Genomic DNA, 17,919 nt, shown 5'->3' with positions numbered 1-17,919 from the left:
CCAATAAACTTACAAAAGCAGGCTGATAGCTGAATTTGGCCCATGGACCATAGTTTGCCAGCCCTTACTCTGTAGTATTCTGGCTCAGCAGTGAGCCTTGTCACCACTGCTCAGAGGATTTATTCGTTACATCTAGCAAAGACTTGAACATAGATGAGATCACTTGAAGCTAATACTCGAGAATGCTTCCCAGACTATGGAGCTGCTCTACGGTTAGACTACCTTTAGTCATGTGCTTCTCTATTAGAATTATTTCTTCTACCATCACATGGTCAACCATCTTTTCTGCTTGTTCCTGGGCAGAATGCTTGCTACTTATAGGCCTTCTCATTCCTGCTTCAAATCCAAGCTACTGCCTTTTATTGAACTGAGTTGTTTTGTTTTTGTTTTTGTTTTTGTTCTTTCATCCTTTTCTTTTCAAATTTGGTTTTCTCTTGCTTCAGTCTCCTTTCTCTGCTGTTTCACTGTTTCTCCTATGCAATTCAATGTTCTGAGAAGCTGGGTTTTTTTTTTTTTAACCTTTTGCCAGTAAGTGGGAGGGTTCCAGTCCTTCTAATAGTGAATGAAGCCATCACATAGTATCTTTCATGAGCCCCAAGACTCAGTGTCTTCTCAGTCATTTTTGTAATTACTTGCTGAACAAAGATTCTTTGTTTGTTGACAGAGTTTATTGTGTGCTTTAATTTGCCTCACCTTCATTTATTTATTTAAAAGTATTTGGGGCCACCTGCTGTGTACCAGATACTGTTCTCGGCACTGAGAATGCAGAGATGAACATAATAGACGTTGCTCCTACCCCTCATGAAGTTTAGCAAAGAAGACACACATTAAATAAAGAATTAGGCTAAGCACAATGGCTCATGCCTCTAATCCCAGCACTTTAGGAGGTGGGAGGATCACCTGAGCCCCGGAGTTTGAGACAAGCTTGGGCAATATAATGAGACCTCATCTCTACAAAAACCTTAAAAAAATTAACCAAGCTTGGTGACGTGTGCCTGTAGTCTCAGCTACTAGGGAGGATGAGGTAGAAGGATGGCTTGAATGAGAGAGAGAGAAGGAGGAAAGGAAGGAAGGAAGGAAGGAGGGGGAGGGATGGAGGTAGGAAGAAAGGAAGGAAGGAAGAAAATAATTATGCAAATAGGCCAGGCATGGTGGCTCGCGCCTATAATCCCAGCACTTTGGGAGGTTGGGGCGGGCAGATCGCTTCAGCCCAGGAGTTTGAGGCCAGCCTAGGCAACAGGGCAAAACCCCATCTCTACAAAAAAAAAAAAAAAAGGCAAAAAAATTAGCTGGACTTGACGGCACATGCCTGTAATCCCAGCTACTCAGGAGGCAGAAGTGGGAGCATCACGTGAGCCCAGGAGGTCAAGGCTGCAGTGAGCCGAGAGATGCACTCCGTCCAGCCTGGGTGACAGAGTAAGAGTCTGTCTCAAAAAAATACACAAATAATTAGGGCTGTGATATGTGGAAGAAAGGAAAAAATATAATTTGCAATGACAAAATCTAATAGGAGACCTAGTCTGAGAGGTCAGGGAAGGCTTCCCTGAGGAAGTGATTATAAACATATAATAAATCCTGAATACATACTTGTTAAATTCATGTAGAAATGAAATTATATTTGAGATGAAACCTGAAAGGATTGTCGAGAATTAGCCTGTAATACCAGCACTTTGGGAGGCTGAGGGAGGAGAATCTCTTGATCCCAGGAGTTTGAGGTTAGTGAGCTGATCGCGCCACTGCACTCTAGCCTGGGCAACAGAGCAAGACCTTGACGCATACACACATACACAAAAAGATTTACCCAGATAAAGTTTTGGGAGCAAAAGGGAAAGGGGTGTCCAGATCAAGAAAACAGCATTTGTGAAAAACACCAAGCTTGCTTCTTTGAGTGACACACACGTAAAGCATGAGAGAGGGAAAAATTGGGTACTTCTCAGAATTGGGCTCTGGAGGTAGCCAGACCCATGATAATGAAGTCCAAGAGACTAAACATTTTCTTGTCACAAATGTTTAAGGATTCGGACTTTGTCCTAAAATGATGGGAAGCCATTAATGGTTACATGATGAGTTCCTAGTTCCACATGGTTTTATTTATTTATGAGACAAGGTCTCACTCTGCCACCCAGGCTGGAGTGCAGTGGCGTGATCTTGGCTCACTGCAACCTTCATCTCCCAGGTTCAAGTGATTCTCCTGCCTCAGTCTCCCAAGTAGGTGGGACTACAGGCACAAGCCACCATGTCTGGCTAATTTTGTATTTTTAGTAGAGACGGGGTTTCACCATGTTGGCCAGGCTGCCACGTGGTTTTAAATACGGTTGGTCCTCCCAATCTGTGGGTTCCACATGCATAAATTCAATCAGCCACAGATCAGAAATATACAGGAAAAAAAAAAAAGGAGGGTTGAGTCTATATAGAAAGTTGTTTAGGAAAGAATGACAAGAAAATGTCTGTACAAGTCTGAACATGCATAGACTTTTTTTCTTCTCATTATTTTCTAAACAATGTGGTATAACAACTATTTACATAGAATTTACGTTATACTAGATATCATAAGTAATCTAGAGATGATTTAAAGTATACAGACAGAAGTATGTGTGCAGGTTACATGCAAATACTATGCCATTTTATATAACAAAGTTGAGATCCATGGATTTTGGCATATGCAGGGGGGAATGGGAACCAGTCCCCCACAGATACCGAGGGATGACTGTACTTGAAGTTGCCAGAAATCCAAGCTCTACAAACTTTCTAAAATCTGCCCCCTGAAAAATAAACCCAAACCAGATTTTTTTTTTTATCTTTTGCATTTGAAACAGATAGAAATCCATTTGTCCACACAGCAACTTCCAAATTTCCACTTGTTAACAGTTCATATCACTGTAATACCAGTATCTGTTTGATAAGTATAAAGTATCCTATTGAGAAGTCAATAAAAAATACTTGGGAGGCTGAGGCGGGCAGATCACGAGGTCAGGAGATCGAGACCATCCTGGCTAATATGGTGAAACCCCGTCTCTACTAAAAATACAAAAAATTAGCCAGGCATGGTGGTATGCACCTGTAGTCCCAGCTATTCGGGAGGCTGAGGCAGGCTGCACTCCAGCCTGGTGACAGAGTGAGACTCCGTCTCAAATATACACACACACACACACACAAAATATATATATATACATAAAATATATATACACATTAAGTTAACTGTCTAGATATATATATAGAGAGAGACTACTATATTTCAATTTTTTAAATTTATTTTTGAAACAGAGCCTCACTCCATCACCCAGGCTGGAGTGCAGTGGCGTGATCTCAGCTCACTGCAACCTCCGCCTTCCGGATTCAAGCAATTCTCCTGCCTGAGCCTCCCAAGTAGCTGGGATTACAGGTGCACGCCACCACTCCTGGCTTTTGTATTTTTAGTAGAGACAAGGTTTCACCCTGTGGGCCAGGCTGGTCTCGAACTCCTGACCTCAGGTGATCCGCCCGCTTGATCTCCAAAGTTCTGGGATTATAGGCATAAACCACCTTGCCCGGCCTAGACTGCTACATTTCAGAGGTGCAGAAATCACTTAGTCAAGATTATAAGATGCCCCTCCAAAATATAACAAATGAATAGGTATAGTTGTCATCTGCTTAAGCGCTACAAATGACTCAAAGTTTACTACTTTTTAACCTTGTCCATTCTGGTTTCTTGTTTTGTTGTTTAACTACTCTGGCTGTGCACAAATTTTTCCTTCTGTGAGTGAAAATGTCTTTTCTGTAACTTCACTTCTTAGCCTTGTTCTGTTTTTTGAACTGCATAGAATAAGCCCAATTTGTCATTTTAGAAGTGGTTAATAGAAGAGCCTTTACCTAAAAACTAAGGTGCTCTGATGAAACTAGAGATCAGATTATGAATTAGAAAGTGGGACTATATGAAAAATCCATTAGGGTAAGCACAGTAGTAAGAGATAGTGATTCTTCTTTCTTCTTTCCTCCTCCTCCTCCTCTTCTCCTTCTTCTTCTTCTTCTCCTCCTTCTTCTTCTTTCTTCTTCTTTCTTCTTCTGTTTCTTGAAATGGAGTCACTCTCTGTTGCCCAGACTAGAGTGCAGTGGCACGATCTCAGCTTGCTGCAACTTCCACCTCCCGGGTTCATGCCATTCTCTTGCCTCAGCCTCCCAAGTAGCTGGGACTACAGGGCCCCGCCACCATGCCTAGCTAATTTGTGTGTGTGTGTGTGTGTGTGTGTGTGTGTGTGTGTATTTTTAGTAGAGACAGGGTTTCACTATGTTAGCCAGGATGGTCTCAATCTCCTGACCTCGTGATCCATCTGCTTCGGCCTCCTAAAGTGCTGGGATTACAGGTGTGAGCCTCCGCGCCCGGCCTGGTAGTGATTTATCTTCTATTCCATAACAACTAATAAATAGCATAAAATTGACTATACTCAGAACTAGAGACTTGTTTCTTTCCTTTGATCCACAAATGGAATCCCTAATGTGTGAATCGCATTTTATTACAAATTCTGGGGGAATAAGTAAAAGAAAAAGAATATTCAGGTTATAAGATCTTGTGCTCTTAGAGCATATGATTTCTTTTGAGAGAAAAGATTTGTATGATGATGTAGATGTAATAGGTGAACACATGCCAAATGACCAGTATGCCAAGGGAGAGTTGGAGGAGTTCCAATAAAGAGATGGTGGGCTGGGGAGGAGTAAATCCTCTACCAAGAAATACCTGGCCAGATGCAGTGCATCATGCCTGTAATCCCAGCACTGTGGAAGGCTGAGGCAGGAGGATAGCTTGAGCCCAGGAGTTCAATACCAGTCTGGTTTAAGACGGGGTCTCACTCTGTTGCCCAGGCTGGAGTGCAGGGGTGCGATCTCAGCCCACTGCAACCTCCACCTCCTGGGTTTAAGCGATTCTCCTGCGTCAACCTCCCAAGTAGCTGGGATTACAGGCTTGTGCCAACATGCCTGGTTAATTTTGTATTTTTAGTAGAGACAAGTTTCACTATATTGCCCACGGTGGTCTTGAACTCCTGGCCTCAGGTGATCTGCCCGCCTCGGCCTCCCAAGTATTGGGATTACAGGTGTGATTCAATGCGCCCAACTGCTATACCAAAAAAAAAAAAAAAAAAAAAATTGTTTAAATTAGCCCAGCGTGGTGGCACACACATGTAGTCTCAGCTACTCAAGAGGTTGAGGATCTCATGAACCTGGAAGGTCAATCCTATAGTGAGCCATGATTGTGCCACTACACTCCAGCCTGGGCAACAGAGCAAGTCCTCATCTCAAAAAGGAAATAATTAAAAAATAAATGCCTGACTCACTGAATTTCTCTTTAGAGTGGGATGGACCAGACTTTATTTATAATTTATACTCTTCTTCCTCCTTTCCATTTCTCTCTCTACCGTCACCCTTAGCAATTATTTGGCCTGAATGAGAAGTCAAACAGTATTTACTGAATAGAATTGGCTTATCTCCCCTGCTCTGTTAGTAATTTTATTTATTTATTTATTTATTTTTCTGAGACGGAGTCTCGCTCTGTCACCCAGGCTGGAACGCAGTGGTGTGATCTTGGCTCACTGCAAGCTCCACCTCCCAGGTTCACTTCATTCTCCTGCCTCAGCCTCCCGAGTAGCTGGGACTACAGGCACCTGCCACCACGCCCAGCTAATTTTTTTTTTATTTTTATTTGTTTATTTTTTGTAGAGACGGGGTTTCACTGTGTTAGCCAGGATAGTCTCAATCTCCTGACCTCGTGATCTGCCTGCCTCACCCAGCCACTCTGTTAGTGATGTTTAAGATGTTTCATTTTGGGGCTGGGCACAGTGGCTTACGCCTGTAATCCCAGGACTTTGGGGGGCCAAGGCAGGTGGATCATGAGGTCAGGAATTCGAGACCAGCCTGGCCAATATGGTGAAAACCCGTCTCTACTAAAAATACAAAAATTAGGCCGTGCGCGGTGGCTCAAGCCTGTAATCCCAGCACTTTGGGAGGCCAAGACGGGCAGATCACGAGGTCAGGAGATCGAGACCATCCTGGCTAACATGGTGAAACCCCGTCTCTACTAAAAAAATAAAAAAACTAGCTGGGCGAGGTGGCAGGCGCCTGTAGTCCCAACTACTCGGGAGGCTGAGGCAGGAGAATGGCATAAACCCGGGAGGCGGAGCTTGCAGCGAGCTGAGATCTGGCCACTGCACTCCAGCCTGGGCAACAGAACGAGACTCCATCTCAAAAAAAAACAAAAAAAAAGTTGCATTTTATAGTAATCTTTTTTCCTTATTCAATGTTTCTTTACTTTCTGAATTTTTTAAGTGAATATGAATTTTTTCTTTTTCTTTTTTACCAAATACCCAGACTTCAAGGAGAGAATACATATTTTTGAGCTAAAACGCACATACAAAAATCTTCACACCTATTGTGGGAAAATATGCAAAAGCCAATTTTTTCAAGATACGTGAAAAAAAAAAAAGAAACTTTTCTTTCACTCTTTTGAAATGGGTTCTGTTAGGAGCTTTGCCAATGTACATTTCATGTCCAGCAGCTTCTGAATGGCTATCTTGGGCCAACCTTAGAGATTAAAATAAGTGGATTATGTGGCATGATGACAGTAATGAGCTATTGATTTAGCAGCAAAGCTTTGCTTATCATTTCTTATTTCTCTTGTCTGCCTGATTTCCTTCAAGAACTACTTTATCGTGTTTCTTTCCTCTTCCAGCGGAACGGAAGCCCCCCCTTTTCAACATGAATGCAATGAGTGCCTTATATCACATTGCTCAGAATGACTCCCCAACGTTACAGTCTAATGAATGGTAAGACTCTGCTATCATTTTAAATCTCTAAGAAAATCACCATATGTATTTGGCATTTTTATTACCTTACATTTTAAATATCTGACCTAGAAAGCATTTCTTTCCTTCACTGTGTGTTGTTATAGGTGACACTGATGCCTCACAAGCATCAGCTGTCTACACATGAACACACGTATAGATTTACTTATTTTTGCCTTCATCATGGCTTGCACTGTGTTCTTAGTGTGTCTAGTAACCGAAATCCTGCAGGGAACATGCCCTGCTACCCTCCTAACAAGTCTACTGTCCCAGGCCGTGATGGTCTTGTATTGATCATCTCAGCTGATATCACTTCTCAGCAGAGATAAGGGGCCCTCTATGATGTCATTATTTCTCCAGTTGTCTTTTGTTTTTTTAAACTACATGTACACTTAAATGTGTTGAGACAGAACATGCATTATCTGTTCAGATACATTGTGCCTTGCTGAAAAGTATGATATTTTTATAACTATTTGGGCCACAAGAGTTATTTTAAAAGGGGCAATATTAAAGAAGAGTGGATAAAATGGAACTTTTAAGATCGGAAGTGTTTTTATTCAGGAAGCCTACTCCTAGGTTCTGCATTGCTCATGCTTCAAATTTTACTACTTTGTTATAGATTGTGGGTGATAGAGGAATTAGCAATTGATAATTAAGAATATAGAGTTGAGACTATAAGAATTGTTGTCTTTGGAGAGAAAAATGTACATAAAACTATTTTATATAAATGTAGTATTTTTGTTTTCTGATATATATTATGATTTGACCTTCCTTGTATACTAAGATGTATTTGTATGTTGACTGACTTGAAACTTGTCCTGGCCGGGCGCGGTGGCTCAAGCCTGTAATCCCAGCACTTTGGGAGGCCGAGGCGGGCGGATCACGAGGTCAGGAGATCGAGACCATCCTGGCTAACATGGTGAAACCCCGTCTCTACTAAAAATACAAAAAAACTAGCCGGGCGTGGTGGCGGGCGCCTGTAGTCCCAGCTACTCGGAGGCTGAGGCAGGAGAATGGCCTGAACCTGGGAGGCGGAGCTTGCAGTGAGCCGAGATCGCGCCACTGCACTCCAGCCTGGGTGACACAGCGCGAGACTCCGTCTCAAAAAAAAAAAAAAAAAAAAAAAAAAAAAAAGAAACTTGTCCTTACTCATTATCCAAAAGAATTAATTTTAGATATCATAACTTGAAAATGCTCCAGTTCTCCTGATATTCTAAAGCTTTTATTTTTTAAAATCTCCTTAAATGCAAAATTTTCTCTTGAATGAAAATTGTTTTAAGTGATCAGTGTGCTCTACAGACCCTGAGTTTATTTTCTTTTGTGTATTTGCACACACAGGACAGACTCCTTTAGGAGATTTGTTGATTACTGCTTGCAGAAAATACCTCAGGAAAGGCCAACATCAGCGGAACTATTACGGGTAATTTTTCAAATTTATATTTGAGGAGGGGGATTTAAAGTCGTGTTATAGTGGAATATAATAAATCATTGCTGTGGCAGCCCATCATGACAAAGTGGTTTAGAACGTGCTGCCTTGTCATTTATCCAGAGATAAGTAGCTAGGCATAGAAATAGCAAGATTATTGCAACGTATGTGCTATGTATTCCCTGTGGATAGTTTTTCCCCTGTCTTTTCCATTTTTTCCCCTCCCTCCCTCTTCCTTTTTTACCTTATAACAAATAATATTTCTCCTCCTTGCTCTAGTCATCATTGCAATGTTCCTGGGCCTAACGTCTGCATAAACATTAATCCCGTGGTCTCAGGACAGAGCTGGCCGGTGGTTCAAACACCAACTCTGGGATTTTCAGTTAGCTTGTTGCCAAATCCTCAGGCAGTGAAGATATATGATAACTATATAGAGTAGACATTTACATAGTATTATGACATGTTAGTGATAAGAGTATCACGTTAACCACATTTATTTGATTTAACTGTCCCCAAGCATCTCTTTTCATGTAATATTTTACTGTGGACTTTATACATAGGCAGTGTGTTGCATCAATATCAGTGTAGTATGTGGAAATCTTTTACAATAGGAATGTTTTATTTGGCACACAATAGTCCAAATTTCTTTAATCCTTTTTTTGCATGTATGTTTTTCAACCCTTTCTGTTTCTTCCATCTCTAGAGTGGCTGACTTTTATTGTGTAGCAGTTTTGTTTGTTCGTTTTTAAGAAAAACTCAGAAGAGTTGTATTGTCTCAATTTGTAAAGCTTTAAAATGTCTGCCTTTATAATTGAAGAACACCTTGGCTAGGTGACAAGTAAGTTTTTTCTTCTTGTGAGCGGTAGGCCATAGGAGTATGGTAAGAGAAGCAACAGGACAAAGGGCTTGATCTTGTTCTCCTTTGTTGTGGAGCCCTTACATGTTTTAAACATGAACTACATAGCAACATTTCCATGTTTCTTTAGGGGAAAATAGCAACCAGAACGAAACACACAATAATATCTTTATTACCTTGAAGTACACAAAGATCTTAAAAACAAACAAACAAAAAACCAAGACATAAAAATTACTACCATAAAAGGGAAAAAAATGTGGAGCTGGGTTTGGTGATTCATGCCTATAACCCCAGCATCTCAGGAGGCTAAGGCAGGAGGATCACGTGAGCCCAGGAGGATTTTGAGGTTATAATGAGTTATGATTGTGCCACTGCACTCCAACCTGGGCAATAGAGTGAAAATACCATCTCTTTTTTAAAAAAAAGACAAAAGTGAATAAATTTGGGCTATGTTAAAGTTAAGGATTACAGACAACAAAAGGATATAAAAAGCAAATGGGTAGAGGTAAAGAAAAAAAATGGAAGAGAAAAACAACAATTTAAAAAATCATATTATAAGCAACGAACGTGTAGTAAACCAACCCATTTAGGATGTTTTCAATGGTGAATAGGCTTAAGGAAATAAAATAGAATTAAGTGCAAAAAATAAAAGTTATAAAGATGAGTATAAAGAAAACGATACATTTGGAAGACACAGGAGATCTAATATATGCCAACCTATTGTTCCTGAAAAAGAAAACAAAACACATGGAGCAGAAGATATTTAAAGATATCCTTGAAGAAAACTTTTCTGGAAATAAATGTTTTGATCTTTCTTTGATTTGATTCCATCAAATCAAATGAGCCAACTATTCATCAAATATTTACTGATTGTCTGCTGGGTGTCAAGTACTATTCTAAGCACAGAGAATACAGTAGTACACAATAAAAACATAGTGCCTGCCCTTATGAAACTTACAAGAAAGGGCCGGGCGTGGTGGCTCATGCCTGTAATCTCAGCACTTTGGGAGGCTGAGGTGGGCAGATCACGAGGTCAGGAGATCGAGACCATCCTGGCTAACACGGTGAAACCCCGTCTCTACTAAAAATACAAAAAATTGGCCGGGCACGGTGGCTCAAGCCTGTAATCCCAGCACTTTGGGAGGCCGAGACGGGCGGATCACGAGGTCAGGAGATCGAGACCATCCTGGCTAACACGGTGAAACCCCATCTCTACTAAAAAATACAAAAAACTAGCCGGGCGAGGTGGCNATGTTGAAAAGCTATTTGTATTTCCTTTTTAATTTATAGTAGATCTTGGATTTTTTTTTTCCTATTTCTCTTTTGACATTCTTTACGCTGATGTTTTGTGGAGAGGAGGTGGGGAGAGTTATGCAAAAATTTGTTACAAGGTGTAAGGTAAAAATCTACCTTTTTTCCCCCCCAGTTAAGCTATCTACTTACTCCCAAATATTTTTCAATAATCCATCTTTTCCACACATTTTTGCACTGACATTAAAACATCACTTTCACACTTAATCCATTTAAATAAACAACTGAGGTAAAATTATCGAAATGGTTAAAGGACAGATATAAATGTTATAAACATTTGCAATGTAAAAATAATGTAATTAGAAAAATCTAGGGCAGGAAAAACATATGCATACTAATTTCCTTATCTTTAGGAGTAGATGGACAATAATATTTCTTAAAATATATAGGACAAAAGAACTAAAGTAACTTCAATATCGTAAAGCCTTTAATAATTTTTTTTTAACTTTAGAAGGTCTTTTAGGAACAGATAACTCTTTTAGTGAAGAAATTACAACTAAAGTTAAGCAGTTGTTTCATTTTTTAATTTGTGTGTGTGTGTATGTGTGTGTCTGAGTGTGTGTGACAGAGTCTCATGCCATTGCACAGGCTGGAGTGCAGTGGTGCGATCTCGGCTCACTGCAACGTCCGCCTCTCGGGTTCAAGCGATTCTCCTGCTTCAGCCTCCTGAGCAGCTGGGATTACAGGCACACGCCACCACGTCTGGCTAGTTTTTCTATTTTTAGTGGACAGAGGGTTTCACCCTGTTGGCTGGGCTGGTCTCAAACTCCTGACCTCAAGTAATCCACCCGCCTCGGCCTTCCACAGTGCTGGGATTACAGGCATGAGCCACCATGCCCAGCCTACGCAATTGTTTTAATTCAATCTCTTCTAATTCTGTTAAATTCAAGTATACCTTAATTTAATCGATTATACTTAAAATTAGCTTGTATAATAAGATTCCCATGTAAAACGATTTATAGTTATTCATTGTTCTGAGAGAAAGAGAGGGACACATCTAAAATGATATTCTGTAACTTAATATTTATGTATTTATTTCGAGATGGTAGAATTTCAGGTGATTTTTTTTTTTTTTGGAGACGGAGTTTCGGTCTTGTCGCCCAGGCTGGAGTGCAATGGCACAGTCTTGGCTCACTGCAACCTCCGCCTCCCAGGTTCAAGCGATTCTCCTGCCTCACCCTCCCTAGTAGCTGGGATTACAGGCATGTGCCACCCCGGCTAATTTTGTATTTTTAGTAGAGACAGGGTTTCTCCATGTTGATTCAGGCTGGTCTCGAACTCCTGACCTCAGGTGATCCGCCCTCCTTGGCCTCCCAAAGTGCTGGGATTACAGGTGTGAGCTACCACGCCCGGCTGATTTTCTTTCTTTTTTTTTTTTTTTTTTTTTTTTGCATTTTTCTGTGTTATTTGAATGTGGAAACTAAACCTATTTTTGAGAACAATAAAATTGTCCTTTTAAAAGAGTCTAGGACATTCCAGTTATAGGGGTTTGGAGAACAGTGGGCTTTTAAAAACAATGAGGAGGCCGGGTACAGTGGCTCACATATGTAATCCCAGCACTTTTGGAGGCCGAGGTGGGCAGATCACGAGGTTAGGAGATTGAGACCATCTTGGCCAACATGGTGAAACCTCGTCTCTACTAAAATATGAAAAATTAGCTGGGCGTGGTGGCGCATGCCTGTAATCCCAGCTACTTGGGAGGCTGAGGCAGGGGAATCACTTGAATCCGGGAGGTGGAGGTTGCGGTGAGCTGAGATCATGCCACTGCACTCCAGCCTGGCGACAGAGCAAGACTCTGTCTCAAAAAATAAAAATTAAGAAAAAAATGAGGAGATGGGATTGCAGGCAGAGAGAACATAGAGATGTGAAGGCAAAGGCCTAGAGGTGTGAAAGGTATGCACGGGTTTAGAACTCCCTGGAATGTACTATTGTGTAGGAAGGAGGAGTAACAATGACTAGATTTAAACCTAGAAATACAAGCAGGAACCTGGTTGTAAAAGGCTACACTTTATCTAAGGGACAGTGAGATATTAAGATGTAGAGTGTATCTGTTTGTAAAAGGCTTAAACAGGTAAGAGTTTATCTCATGTAATAGGAAGTCCAGGACATTGGAAAAGGAAGTGGAGTAAGCAGTCCAAAGCTCTAAGCAGCTCAACAATGTCATCATCGACCCAAGCTCTTTCTTTCTACTTCACCATCCTTAGCATGTACCTTTTATTGTCTTTGTCATAAAATGGCTGCTACATTGCCAGGACTCAAGTTTTAATTCCAGGCAGGAAGAAGGAGAGAGAACAAAGAGTAAAACACCTTCTCCTTATGTGTCTTGCCTTTTTATTCTAGAAAATAAAACCTTCCTCAAGAACATCTGCCTACCTCTCACTGGCCAGAACATAGTCACTGTGTAATCTGTAACCACAAAGGAGGCTTGGGTTCAGTTCCTTTACTTTCTCATGTTTAAAGTAAGGCAAAAAAAAAAAAAAAAAAAGAGAGAGAGAGAGAGAGAGATTCAGGCTGAAAGCTGTGGCTCATGCCTGTAATACCAGCGCTTTGGGAGGCCGAGGTGGGCAGATCACCTAAGGTCAGGAGTTTGAGACCAGCCTGGCCAACACAGTGAAACCCCATCTCTACTAAAAATACAAAAAGTAGCCAGGCGTAGTAGCGCACGCCTGTAATCCCAGCTACTGGGGAGGCTGAGGCACAAGAATCGCTTGAACCTGGGAGGCGGAGGTTGCAGTGAACTGAAATTGCGCCACTGCCCTCTAGCCTGGGTGATAGAGTGAGACTTTGTCTCAGATAAAAAAAAAAAAAGAGGTTGGAATGGGGGATTAGTGGCATGTAGTATCTGTTGCAATGAATGATCATACCTGTATTTTAGAAAGCTAATTATGGTAGTAGGACACCAGAAAATAACCACCACCACCCACACCCCCTGCAGAAAAAAAGTTTTAAAGCCTGAGTTGCAACTGTAGCTCTTCCACTAATTAGCTGTGGAAATCACCTAACTTCTCAGGGCCCAAATTTCCTCACTTGAAAAAGAAAAATTTTCTTTTCTCTTTTTTTTTTTTTTTTGAGACAGAGTCTTTCTGTGTCACCGAGGCTCAATTGATTCTCGTGACTCAGCCTCCCGAGTACCTGGGACTATAGGTGGGCATCACCACGCCTGGATAATTTTGGTATTTTTTATTTTTATTTATTATTTATTTATTTATTTATTTATTTTGAAGCAGAGTCTCTATCACCTAGGCTGGAGTGCAGTGGCATGATCTCAGCTCACTTCAGCCTCCGCCTCCCAAGTTCAAGCAATTCTCCTGCCTCAGCCTCCTGAGTAGCTGGGACTACAGGCACGTGCCAACACGCCCTGCTAATTTTTGTATTTTTAGTAGAGATGGAGTTTCACCATGTTGGCCAGGCTGGTCTTGGACTCCTGACCTCATGTGATCCCCCTGCCTCAGCTTCCCCAAGTGCTGGAATTACAATTGTGAGCCACCATGCCCAGTCCCTAATTTTGGTGTTTTTAGTAGAGATGGGGTTTCGCCATGTTGGCCAGGCAGCTCTTGAACTCTTAGCCTCAGGTGATCTGCCTGCCTTGGCCTCCCAAAGTGCTGAGATCACAGGCATGAGCCACCATGCCCAGCCTTGAAACAGAAAATTTTCTAAGAGGCATTCCCATTAGAAAATTCTGTGACATTAAGTCATAGCTTTAAGTTTACTAAAACCCGATTCCCTCTTTATAATTGTAAGCACTGGAGGAGGAAAATGATCATACTTTCTTCCTTTCTTTTTCATCCTTGAAATGTGCAGGCTATACTTGCTGCTGGGAATGGTGTTTTTATTCAAAAAGGACTCTGCCTAGGAAGAGGTATTTTATAAAAGCAACAGCAAAAACTGCAATTCCTCTAACAGAGTCAGAATGTAGAACCACAAGACATATAGATTGTTTTCTCACAAGGGCCCTATTATTTTTTATCTGTTTAAATTATAAAGAAATTAAATTCATTTCGTCAGCTAAGGCCCACTACATTGTATCTCATTTTCCCAATGTCTTCAAATTATAATTTTACAGAAGTAAATTTTCCACATAACTGAACTTTTTGCTTTAAAAAACAAAGTTTCCTCCTTTCACCCTTTTTTTTTTTTTTTTTTCACTCTGTTGCCCAGGCTAGAGTGTTTTGGCGCAATCTCGGCTCACTGCAACCTCTGCCTCCCAGATTCAAGCGATTCTCCTGCATCAGCCTCCCGAGTTGCTGGGATTACAGGCATGCATCACAATGCCCAACTAATTTTTTGTATTTGTAGTGGAGACGGGGTTTCACCATGTTGGCCAGGCTAGTCTCGAACTCCTGACCTCAAGTGATCAGCCTGCCTCGGCCTCCCAAAGTGCTGGGATTACAGATGTGAGCTGCCACACCCAGTCTAATGTCACTTCTTGAGGGCTCAGAGACAGTGTTTCATGAACTCTTGAGGCATAAAAGGGGCTATATAAGGGGCATTTGCCCTTTTGCAAAATAGCCCACAAACCTGTTTTATTATTATTTGTTTGTTTGGTTGGTTGATAGGTCTGTTAGTCATAAAATTTTTCTCTCTTTCTCTACTCTCCAGCAGTCAGAGAACTTACAAAAGATGCTTCTTTTTACAACAGGTGGTAACCCTACCTTTCTCAGTTCTCAATCCTTTACTCCTCCACTCTTTTTTTTTTTTTTTTTTTTTTTTTTTGAGGTGGAGTTTTACTCTTTTTGCCCAGGCTGGAGTGCAACGGTGTGATCTCAGCTCACTGCAACTTCTGCCTCCCAGGTTCAAGCAATTCTGCTGCCTCAGCCTCCCGAGCAGCTGGGATTACAGATGCGCACCACCACACCCAGCTAATTTTGTATTTTTAGTAGAGACGGGGTTTCACCATGTTGGCCAGGCTGGTCTTGAACTCCTGATCTCCAGTAATCCACCCGCCTCAGCCTCCCAAAGTGCTAGATTATAGGCGTGAGCCACCGCGCCAGGCCTACTTCTCCACTATTATTCTCTGTCTAACCTGCTATGGGCTGAGAAACTAGGAAACCAGATTATGTAACAATCATTAATAATATTGAAAGTGAGGGACGTTTATATCAAGAATAATTTATGTACTTTAGAGCAGTTGTTTTCACTCCTCAGAGACCCTTTTTCTTATTGGGGAAATGAAGTTGCCAGAATTTTGACCTCTGGATAAATTGAACAGCTGGCATATTTTCAAGCATACGCTATATGACCACAGAAATAGAAAATAAAATATTCACAAGTCTGTTTTTCAAGGGATAATGCATATGGGGGTGAGGATTGAGGCAAATTATAATAGGAATAGACCAAGGTGTGGTGCAGTGGCTCACGCCTGTAATCCCATCACTTTGGGAGGCTGAGGCAGGTGGATCACATGAGCTCAGGAGTTTAAGACCAGCCTGGGCAAAATAGTGAAACCTTGTCTCTACTAAAAATACAAAAATTAGCCAGGCGTGGTGGCACATGCCTGTAATCCCAGCTACTCGGGAGGCTAAGTCAGGAGAATTGTTTGAACCCAGGAGGTGGAGGTTGCAGTGAGCCAAGATCGCACCACTGCACTCTAGCCTGGGCGACAGAGTGAGACTCCATCTCAAAAGAAAAAAAAGAATAGACTATACTCTGCATTGCTTTGGCTTATTATATAGTTTCAGATTTAAAAGTTACAAGCCTACCTGCCACTTCTTAAAGTTCTGGTGATTTTTTTATTACTTATATGATAAAGTGAACCTCAAGAATTCTCATATGAAAAAATACTCAACATTCACTAATCATTAGGGACATGGAAATGAAAACCACAATGAACTGTCACCTCATACCTGTTAGAAAGGCTATTATCAAAAAAGATAAGCGATAACAAGTGGCAAGGGTGTAGAGAAAAGGGAATCCTTATATGCTGTTGGTGGGAATGTAGATTGGGGTTGCCATTATGGAAAACAGTATGGAGGTTCCTCCGAAACCCAAAAATCAGAATGTGATTCGTTCCAGTAATCCCGCTGCTGGTTATACACCTGAAGAAAATGAAGTCAGCACCTCATAAAAATATCTGTGCCCCCATGTTCATCACAGCATTTTTCACTATATCCAAAATAAGGAAACAGCCTATGTATTCATCAGTGGATGAAAGGATAGAAGAAATTATGGTGCATGTGATACAGATATTTAAGACTCAATCATATATATGACTGAATATTTTATTATATTTTTTATATATTTATTTATTTATAATATTTATTTTATATATAGTCTTAGAAAGTGGTCCTGCCATTTGCAGCAATACATGTGAACCCAGAAGACATTATTCTAAGTGAGATCAACCAGACACACAAAAAAATAGTGTACAATCTCACTTATTTGAGGAAACTAAACAAAAGAATAAAACACAAAATTAAAGGTGGTTGAAAGGGATGGGGAATGGAGAGATAAAAGTCAAACGGTACAAAGTTTTAGTTATGTGGGATAAATAAGTGTAGAGATCCAGTGTACAGCATGAGGACTATAGTTGATAATACTGTATTATATCTGGGAAATTTGCTAAGACTAAAGATTTTCAGTACTTTCGCCACCAAAAAGTAACTGTATGAGATCACAGATATGTTAATTTGCTTAACTGTAGAAATCATTTCACTATTTGTATGTGTATCAGAATATCTTGCCATATACTTTAAATATATACAATTTTTTTTTTTTTTTTTTTGAGACCAAGTCTTGCTCTGTCACCCAGGCTGGAGTGCAGTGGCGCGATCTGGGCTCACTGCAAGCTCCACCCCTCCAAGTTTTTTTTTTTTTTTTTTTTTTGAGACGGAGTCTTGCTCTGTCACCCAGGCTGGAGTGCAGTGGCCGGATCTCAGCTCACTGCAAGCTCCTCCTCTCGGGTTCACACCATTCTCCTGCCTCAGCCTCCCGAGTAGCTGGGGCTACAGGCACCCGCCACTTCGCCCGGCTAGGTTTTTGTATTTTTTAGTAGAGACGGGGTTTCACCGTATTAGCCAGGATGGTCTCGATCTCCTGACCTCATGATCCGCCCGTCTCGGCCTCCCAAAGTGCTGGGATTACAGGCTTGAGCCACCGCGCCCGGCCACCCCTCCAGGTTTAAGCAATTCTCTGCCTCAGCCTCCGGAGTAGCTGGGACTACAGACACGTGCCACCACACCTGGCTATATTTTTAGTAGAGACAGGGTTTCACTATCTTGGCCAGGCCGGTCTTGAACTCCTGACCTCATGATCCACCCGCCTCGGCCTCCCAAAGCGCAGGGATCACAGGCATGAGCCACCGTGCCTGGCAATATGTACAATTTTTAAAAAGAATTCTCATATCCACAAAACGGGGCTTAAGGAAGAAGAAGAAAAAAAAGCGTAGATATCTCTTTATGAGATTTACAAAATATGAAAGGACACATGACATGAAAATCATATTTTGTTATTTCTGTAATATCCATAGAACTATTTTATGATTCTCTATTTCTTTGATATCTGTACCTTGCACCTAAGGA

At 41.2% G+C, this 17,919-nt stretch overlaps 1 protein-coding gene across 8 annotated transcripts in view; it reads left to right on the top strand.

Annotated features, from left to right (window-relative positions):
- Window positions 1-17,919, top strand: part of TAOK3 (TAO kinase 3) — a 227,455-nt gene that overhangs the window by 155,447 nt on the left and 54,089 nt on the right. For all 8 annotated transcript variants that reach the window (XM_025401964.1, XM_025401963.1, XM_025401971.1 and 5 more), the window contains 2 exons: window positions 6,698-6,791; window positions 8,148-8,229. In XM_025401964.1, the coding sequence (XP_025257749.1) occupies window positions 6,698-6,791; window positions 8,148-8,229 (176 nt within the window). The remainder of the gene's footprint in view (window positions 1-6,697; window positions 6,792-8,147; window positions 8,230-17,919) is intronic.

This window comes from Theropithecus gelada, chromosome 11 (assembly GCF_003255815.1).
Source record: "Theropithecus gelada isolate Dixy chromosome 11, Tgel_1.0, whole genome shotgun sequence".
Classification (NCBI taxonomy): Eukaryota; Metazoa; Chordata; class Mammalia; order Primates; family Cercopithecidae; genus Theropithecus; species Theropithecus gelada.
This window is presented reverse-complemented; position numbering and strand designations above follow the sequence as displayed.